This window comes from Ictalurus punctatus, chromosome 24 (assembly GCF_001660625.3).
Source record: "Ictalurus punctatus breed USDA103 chromosome 24, Coco_2.0, whole genome shotgun sequence".
Classification (NCBI taxonomy): domain Eukaryota; kingdom Metazoa; phylum Chordata; class Actinopteri; order Siluriformes; family Ictaluridae; genus Ictalurus; species Ictalurus punctatus.
In genome coordinates, this window is record NC_030439.2 from 10,393,365 (window position 1) to 10,402,835 (window position 9,471).

General features: G+C 39.0%; 1 protein-coding gene across 4 annotated transcripts in view; it reads left to right on the forward strand.

Annotated features, from left to right (window-relative positions):
* trioa (trio Rho guanine nucleotide exchange factor a) overlaps window positions 1-7,152 on the forward strand; it is a 121,729-nt gene extending 114,577 nt beyond the window's left edge. For 3 of the 4 annotated variants that reach the window (XM_017454336.3, XM_017454337.3, XM_017454340.3), the window contains 9 exons: window positions 618-865; window positions 1,033-1,171; window positions 1,270-1,297; window positions 1,405-1,567; window positions 1,696-1,817; window positions 1,958-2,036; window positions 2,757-2,957; window positions 3,101-3,239; window positions 4,441-7,152. In XM_017454336.3, the coding sequence (XP_017309825.2) occupies window positions 618-865; window positions 1,033-1,171; window positions 1,270-1,297; window positions 1,405-1,567; window positions 1,696-1,817; window positions 1,958-2,036; window positions 2,757-2,957; window positions 3,101-3,239; window positions 4,441-4,986 (1,665 nt within the window). In that variant the 3' untranslated portion in view covers window positions 4,987-7,152. The remainder of the gene's footprint in view (window positions 1-617; window positions 866-1,032; window positions 1,172-1,269; window positions 1,298-1,404; window positions 1,568-1,695; window positions 1,818-1,957; window positions 2,037-2,756; window positions 2,958-3,100; window positions 3,240-4,440) is intronic. The other variant, XM_017454338.3, reaches the window with a different exon arrangement.
* The last annotated feature ends 2,319 nt before the right edge of the window (window positions 7,153-9,471 follow it).

The following is a 9,471-nucleotide window of genomic DNA, read 5'->3' on the forward strand; positions in this document are numbered from 1 at the left end:
GTACTAACTTTTGCATCTTTGTATGTGGCAGATTCTGGAGAGACAATGTTCTCTCCTCTTTTACAGACTCTCACAGCACTCTCTCACTTCATACTTTTACTTATAAAATTTGAGGGACAGGCTTTCTCTCTCTCCTCTCTCTGGACTGCTGCCATGTTAACACTTCTTATCCTCCTCATATTCTACTTGGAAAATAATGGTCGATTTTATCAGCTTTTCTTGATCCTAATTTACAAAACTGTAGCTATAGCTACCTAGTTTGTATTTTCAGCCACACAGTATAGTTCACAAAGTGTGTATAAATCACCATAAATGTCTGACGTGAAGTCTGGTCTTATATCACCTTCTCCCTGTTTTGTGAGACACACGTTTGGTCCTGTTATGCATGGTTTCTCAGGTTTGCACTCAAAACATAGACACTTATCGACTAAAAGCTATGAGTGCAGTCTAGTGATCACCATGTGGGTAATTAACTGTATATTAGCATGGATGTGGTAGTGTGGTTGGGTTTTGCACTACTTTTGTGTATCACTAGCTGTGAAATATAACCAAAAATAATCTCATATATTCCAGTCTAGAGATCATTTTTGTGTGTGTGTGTGTTTTGGCATTCACAGAGTGAAAGCAGCAGCAGCAGTAACATTTCCACAATGCTCGTGACGCAGGACTATGTGGCTCTGAAAGAGGATGAGATTAATGTGTGTCAGGGTGAGGTGGTGCAGATACTGGCCTCAAACCAGCAAAATATGTTCCTGGTGTTTCGCGCCGCTACAGATCAGAGCCCAGCCGCTGAGGGCTGGATCCCCGGCTACGTGTTGGGCCACACCTCAGCCAGCACCCCCGACGCCCCAGAGGGAACCATCAAGTAAGAGCAGCAATGTTGAAACCCTAACACTAGCAGGAGTTGCAGTCAAATTTCCTCATCAGTGATTTAGATAGCATTTGTCTTACTGTAGTTTGAAAGTTTTTCTGTTTTGATGTGGTTTGCATTTCCTTTCAAGCAGTTTGTATTGTATTTTATTTTTAAACCAGGAAATCGTCTTCATGGCACACGTCCCTCCGTATCCGTAAGAAGTCAGAGAGAAGAGAAAAGGAGGGAAAGAAAGAGGCCAAGCTTGAAAATGGATACAGGAAGTCCAGAGAGGGTTTACCTAACAAGGTATCTGTAAAGGTAACACACACCTCAAATCCTTGTACTGTAGCATAAATTTTGACCATCATATCCCAGATGTTTTTCCTTTTGTCTTGATTTTTCTTTTCTTTTTGCAGCTTCTAAATCCGAATTACATCTACGATGGTAGGTTTATTCACCTTTTGGTACTTTCTGTAAAATGCTCATTTCACGTCATTTGCGTTTAGAAAATAATGATTGGGATGATTTTTTATTTTTTTTTTCTTTTCCAGTTCCGCCAGAGATACTCGTTCCGCTGAGTGATGTGACCTGTGATAAGGGTGAGTGCGTCACACTGAGGTGTAAAGTGTGTGGCCGCCCCAAAGCCGCCGTCACGTGGAAGGGACCCGACCAAAGCACGCTGAGCAACAACGGCCACTTCAGCATAGCTTACAGGTATGTGCGTGTGTCTTTATATCATATACGCGCACAGAATCCTAAGGTACAGACTACACTGTGAATTATTATTATTATTATTAACACGTACTGCATGACATGATGGATTTAACATCTGCATCATGCAGTGAGACTGGAGAGGCCACTTTGCGCATCGTGGGCGTGGTTTCAGAGGATGATGGTATTTACACCTGTATCGCCACCAATGATGTAGGGAGCGTGATAACGACAGCTAGTCTCAGAGTGTTGGGTAAGTACACACACACACACACACACACACACACACACACACACACACACACACACACACACACAGAGCACACTGTAATGCTATTGTACTAATGAAGATCAAATGTATCATGAACAAAAAAATCCTAAATCTCCTCATAGGTACCTCCAGTGATGGAATCCGGGTCATGTGGAAAGACAACTTTGAGTCTTTCTACACTGAGGTGGCAGAATTGGGCAGGTAAGATTGAAATCTTTTAAATCTATATGAACAACTTATGCCTGTTATATGGAGTCATGTTGGGGATTTCTGGGTTCATTTTGGATTTGATTAATAAAATGAATCTTACTGCATGTCCGTTTGTGAGATTTTTTTTCTGTGTAAACTCTTTCTGCTTTTAAAACACTGCTGGCAAAAATCATTTTCAACCATCATGAGAAACGCTTTATATTAGGTTTGTACAAATGAACTGAACTTTTGAGAAATGTGTCCAGAACACTGCTGTATATTAAATAAAATAAAAGCCAATCTAAAACGACAAAGCTTGTGACAAGACTACAATCTTGTCCTCAATTACTTTGTTAATAAATTAAAGGCTAAATGCTTGAAATAAAAACAGAAAATTTGAAGTAATTACAATTGAACCAGCATTTTACAAGGAATTTATTTTTTCCAGAATGTTGGACTGTTGACCATTTTTATTAAAACATGTAAGCAAAGGTCCAATGTCGATGTTTTGTGCATCAACACAGAATCCTGCAAAGGAGAATCATATTTCTTGTCAAGTAAATGTTTAATATAGCACGATAAATGTGAGTTTGTTGATGGTTCGAACATTTCCACCTTGCTCGTGATATAGGACTGTGTAGCTCTAAATGAGGGTGAGATGATGTGCGTGAGGTCGTGTATAGCTTGAACGCTGAATGTAATTGAGAGTGATTCGTGTGTTTTTTGTGTCAGGGGCCGCTTTGCTGTGGTGAAACGCTGTGACCAGAAGGGAACCAAAAGGACTGTAGCTGTTAAACTGGTCAATAAGAAACTAATGAAGCGTGATCAGGTCACACAGGAACTCAGCATTTTAAAAAGACTGCAGCATCCTCATATAATCAGCCTACAGGACATCTTTGAGACCCCCAGCAGTTACGCACTAGTCCTTGAGATGTGAGTACACTCCTGTAGTCATACATGCACAAAAACACTGCAGCTTTTGTAGTGACACCCACACAATGAGCACATAAATGGTACATAAACGCATTATTACACAGAGCCTGTGTATGTGTGACTAATTGCATGTGCGTGTTCAGGGCTGATCAGGGACGTCTGCTGGACTTCATTGTCAGCTGGGGGAACCTCACTGAGGAGAAAGTGGCCTTTTACTTGCGGGACATTTTAGAAGCTTTGCACTACCTGCATAACTGCAGAATAGCTCATCTGGATGTAAAGGTCAGTTTGAACACATCATATAATTTATGATGAAATGAGGGGAATCAGAAAGTGAAGTATCCCTGAGCACGTCATTTTAAAACAGGAAATTAATCATGCACCCTCACACGTTTTACATACAGTCTATGAGTGGCAGCCAAGAGGCAGGTGGAAAGTGGATGCTTCCATCCGTCAGAGGCTTTTGAAATTTTTATTCTTAAGAATCTACATAAATACCCGAGTAACATCTCTACACGTTTGCCATCCATAAAAATCCAAGATCTAATATGCATAAATATGCAATATGTAAAGACCCCTGTATCTTCCTGCCATTCCTAATAGCTACCTGTAAACTGTCTCACAAGTGCTATTGCAGTACCTGACTATCTATTTTCCATCATCATATTCTCTGCTATTTGTTTAACAGCTGCAGTCTACTGGCTGTACTTCAGCTTTCCTGCTCATAAGAGTCCAAACTATTTTGTTCTTCACTAACATGAACTAATTTAGCTAGCTAACTAGCTTATCATGCAGACTAGGAGGTTTTCCACATCATTCAATGCTAATTTTACTACTTTTTGTACAGAAGTACCACAGATTTGACCCAAACACCAATTTATGCAATTAAAATCAATCCAAAAATCTAAAGTTACAAATAAATAAATCATGATTTTAAGCTCTGGGGCACTTTAATTAATTCAGGTGATATATTTCTAGATTGTGCAGATGTAAGAGTTTTATATATATATATTTTTTAAGCTAATAAGCTATGTACATATATACACACAGTACTGTGCAAAAGTCTTCAAAATATTACATGCTTCCAATAAAAATAGTAGTCAGTTTTATGTGGAAAATAACTGGTAAGTTTTATTGAGCATCTTGCCGAACCAGTCACGGTTCTTCTGGAGACTTTGACTGTTGCACTTGCTTCTTATTTTTGCAGAAAATCCCAGCAGCCTTCCTTATGTTTTTTGTATGAAAAGTGTCTCTTACATAATATACTGCTTTCTTCACTGACATACAAACATTTTTCTGTAAAATTTCATTTTTTGTTGGAAAACTAATGTTTTTTGTCATAAAATAAAAATCTGTAAGTTTGTACAAAAAAAAAAAAGGGTGCCTAAAACTTTTGCACAGTACTGTGTGTATAATAAATAAATAAATAAATAAATATACATATTGTAAACTACATGTTTTCTTTCCCCAAAATTTGTCTCAGCCTGAAAATCTGGTGGTGGATCAGAGCTCTTCTCAGCTGACGGTGAAGCTGACGGATTTTGGAGATGCGGTGCAGCTGAACTCTGCCCACTACATTCACCCTCTCCTGGGCAGCCCTGAATTTGCTGCCCCTGAGGTGGTTCTAGGTGAGCCTGTCTCTCTAACCTCTGACCTCTGGAGCCTTGGGGTGGTCACCTATGTGATCCTGAGCGGGGCGTCACCCTTCCTGGATGAGAGTGTGGAGGAGACGTGCCTCAACATCTGCCGGCTAGACTTCAGCTTCCCTGATGATTACTTCCAGGGTGTGAGTCAGGAGGCGCGGGACTTTGTGTGTCTGCTTCTTAGGACGGAGCCTAACAGACGTCCCGCCCCTTCTCTCTGCCTACAGGAGCCTTGGCTGAGGCCAGGGACTGGCCAGGGGTCTACTGAGGGCATCGACACCTCCAGACTCATCTCCTTCATTGAGCGGCGCAAACACCATAACGACCTGCGGCCGTTAGGGGGCATCAGGCCCTTCCTACACAGCAGACTCCAACCCAGGATCTGAAAATGATAATGAAAATGCTAATCTCATCCTCTTTCAGCAGCCGAATGTGATTCAGAAGAAACTGTCAATCCTGCGTCAATCGAATTATGTGGAAATGACTGCCTCATCCAATCAGAGCCGTGTAGAACACAGTTCAGAGACGAGCGACGTCTGTGGATTAAATGTCCTTTCCCAGTCTTATGCTACTGGCTGGTTCAAAATATAATGAAGATTTGTAAGAGATTTAATGAATGGAATATATATCGAACTGTTTTACTGATCAGCGATCAATTCAACCACACGGATTCATTTGTGTGGGGGGAAACAAATTGTATCTGCACAACAATGGCAGAGCTTTTCTGTGACAAAAGTGATGCACATGAATCTAGCGTGGAGAGAACCTTCCCCCCCCCATTTTGCCTGAGCCAGAGGGAGCAATCAGTTCTTTTGCGCTTTTACAGTATTCAAGTCGAAACATTTGTGGGGGGAAAAAAAATACTTGTGAGTGACAATAGGTACACGTCTGAGTGAATACTAACACTAATGAAGCAAAAAGAAACAAATGCGCAGAATCCACAAAAAAACATTTTGGATTCAGCTTGATGGGTGCGACGTAAACTTATGACGGCGGTTTATTTTGAATCATTTACATTCAAATCAAAGGTTGTTTGGTTGCCTAGTTTAATAAGTTGCTTCGTCAAACAACAATCGTCATGCCACATTTAGCTGTAACGATTTTCAAGTGCTGCAAGTGAAACCTCTTAAACACTTTTTTTTTTTAATTGCTTTAAATAGAACAAATTGTGTTGTGCAATTTAAAGATGTGTAAGCCTTACTTTGTACATAGATAGTGTCTACCATTTTATTTCATGTTTTTACTTTTTAATGCTATTTGTTCACAGAGATCATCCCAGCATGGGAGAAATGATAAATCCCAAGGGAAGATAGCCATAGGGCAGCCAACCGGTCTGAGTGGCAGTTCACATATGAGCTCAAAGGAAGACTGAATACTGTAAATGCACTCACGTTGTATGTTATGTTCCAGATTCTTATCATGTGCAATGTTGCCGCTTAACCAGTTTATGCAACTATTTATGAAGACATCTTGTTGTACCTGTAATAAATATATAGACAAGCATGTACTTGGTACTGCAAGTTCTGCTGTTAGTTGCATTTATTTGAACCTGGACTTTATCTTCAGTTGAGTATTATTTCCCTGTCGCGCCGCAGGGGCATCGTCTACATGGCACTTATGCGTTCTTGTCACTTTTCTGTTAATATTATTAGTGTACCAAAGCTCTGCAAGCTCCATGAGGATTTTTTGAATATCACATTTCACTATTCTAAGTTATACAGGGCAGGTTGTTTACATGTTTTTACCATAGCTTTATTTTTTAAGTCTGAGGATTTGTTTGCTGAATGTTCTGGACATTTCACAGAGATGACCTGCTTTTCACACGATCACACTATTAGACAGGTTTATCAGGCTGTTTTTGGTTATTTAACAGCTTCTTGTGATGCCAAGAACTCATTGACTTAAATGTGAAGCCTTTAAATTATAATATTTATATAATATCTCATTGATAGTTTTTATACAAATTTAGATCATATGTCCAGGGCCTCAGATAGTTTTCGGTAATACAGTGGCTAGGAAAAGATTTTCAGCAATTTGACAAAGTAGTGAAATTTGCACTGAAGAGATTTTTCCTTTCCAGCTTTCTGTTGGTGCGTAGCCTACAGCCGCCGTTCATGTCCCGAAGCACCTGTAACTGATGCGTCACCTCTTTTAGCTCATTATCATTCAGTTTCTGAAACTCAGTCAGATGTGGGAGTGGTGGGGCAGAGAATCTTTCCTGTAGGAAGGAATGCGGTGGCTCCATCTGTGTCGTTCCATATCATGTCTTCTAATTTATTTGTCATTGTAAAGTTGTACAGATGCTGTTACGTCATGGGAAGTCGGACTGGATGCGTTTAAATGTTTCTTTAATTGTTTTTCTTCTTTCTTTCTTTTTTCCTATCATTGTTTTTTAAGGTATGTATGATCATTGTAAACTTTTTATTTCAGTTATTTTATACTTTTGCATGTACATTTCTTTGTACATACACCATAAGTGTTTACACAATATGTGCTGTAAATATTTTCAGTTTTGCCATCAGTTATTTTGAAATTAAACATATGGAACATTGTCTAGACTACTGTGCTGATTAGAATTACAGTGTCGGTGTTGAACCGTGAGTCGTCGACATGGCTGCAGCTACGCGTCCTTCTACTTTTCACACGCTTCGTTCGTGCCTGTTAAGATCGTTTTTTGAAGGTGTTCTGAAGGTTGATGTATAAAGTCTGAAATTTCTCGTCACTTATAACTGTAATGGACTTAATATTTCAGTCTTATCTTTGTGTTCATATTTGAGGTGCGTCAGTAAGAAAGTCTAGAACTTTACCCTCGTGTTCGTAACGGCGCCTCGTTCTGAACTGACCTCATCTGCACTGATGATACCGTAATGCTTATGGATGATGGATTTTTATAGTAAGAACTTTTAGTTTCTTTGTATTTGTCTTGTTACACTTATTATAGTAATGTTCTCTAACTGCTGTAACTACTGATTTTGCTCTTGGATGCTTCTGTACATGTCTATTGAAGTAGAAGCTATTGCCTTCTCTCTGAAACTTATGATTGGTTTGCAATCATTGAACTTTGTTTTTCTTTCTTTTTCATTCCAGACATCCAACCAATTAACAAATGGCAGCTGAGCCTGAAAATCTGGTGGTGGATCAGTGCTCCTCAAGGTGACGAACTTGAGAGTCAGTGCAGCTGAACTCTACTCGCTAAACAACTCTGAAAGGGCAAGAATAAAAAGAAAGAAAAAATAAAAACCTCACACAGCTTGTCCAAGCTCTCTTCCACAAAAAAACAAAAACAAAATTCTGCCAAGTTCCAAGAACAGAAGCAAAAATAAAGAAATTACATTCCTTTTAGACCAATAGACGATGTTTCCAAACAAGACTTCCTCCTGAGCTTGCTCCCATGATTTTCCCATGATTTTTTAAATTCAATTTAAAAGTTGAACATGAACAGTTCCAGTTTAAACAGAATCAAGTCACAAACAGGGTACTTAAGAAAATATAATAATAATAATAATAATAATAATAATAATAATACTGTCAACCAGATCCAATTTAGTTGATTCTGTAAACATAGTGTGTGTGTATGTGTATGCATAAGCTCCTTGCAAGTCCTGTTATGTAGTACATTTATTCATTTAGCAGACGCTTTTATCCAAAGCGATATATCAAGCAGAGAACAATACAAGTAGCGCTACCATACAAGATCCGTTAACTGAGTTCCAGTAGAAGCAAAGTGCACGGAGTAGAGGTGCAAGTGCCAGAGTAATATTTTTATTTATTCATTTATTTATTTTTGTAGTACTGTCATAAACAATCTTAAAAAACAAGGACTTGAGCAAATCTTTAATGAATGTTTCGACACATTTTAAATAGGTGAGGACTTTCTCCTAGGTTCCCATTTTCCTGACTCACTCCTGCTTCATATCCCTGAACTGAAGCTACAGATTGGGCCAGAGAGCTGCAGCCGAGTATGACGTGTGTGTATGTGTGTGTGTGTGTGTATCCTTTATGTAATACGTGTATATTTTGTGTGTGAGCCGGAGTGAGAGGTGTGCTGCTAAAACAGGTAGCATTTCCTGCTAATTTCATCCTAGGACTCGTTTTTTTGATTGTCATGTTTAATGATCTGTTGTGTTTCAAGTAGATTATGGTCGAGATTATTGCACTGGAACTATGTACAGTATAACACTGCAGAAGTGATAGTGTAGGTTATAGTACTGTTGAATTCTTGATGGGTCAGAAAGTGTCAATTGTCTATAAAAGCTTCTGTGACTGTGCATGGCAAATCACAAGATTATAACAACGTAATCGGAGTAAAATCCCATTAAAATACTATTTAACAAAGAAAAATGTACCGTGGTTGATTTGGATTTTTCTGTATGATGTTTGTTTAACTTTTATGGAAGGAGTCTACAGTGTCATTGCTTTGTAACCGTCACCTCAGTAGCTGCGTGTATAGTACGTATCAGAATGATTGTTTTTCTCTCTTCTCAGGAATGCGTGTAGAGGTGGCCGACTATAAACTGTGCATAGCTGCAGGCCATTACTTTGTTCAAGGCTTTTAGAGAGAGTGCTGAGGTACCAGCTTCTTTCTTCCATGTTTACATTCCCTTCAAATGTCATAGTGGTACAAACTCTCTGCTCCAGCATTCAGTTATGCTGTAACTAAGCTTATTTATTAACGACGAAAATATCTATGGACATTTTTAGCCAAGACAATTAGATTTTATCTGCCTGGAATATATAATAAGGTTTAGTCCCAATTCTGAGCATATGTTTAACTTGTAATCTCGTACATCAGGCAGAGGGGAGATTGAGTGATTGTGTTTGTATGATGGTTGGATTTAGATTTTATTGCATTACACAGGTGGACATTACAG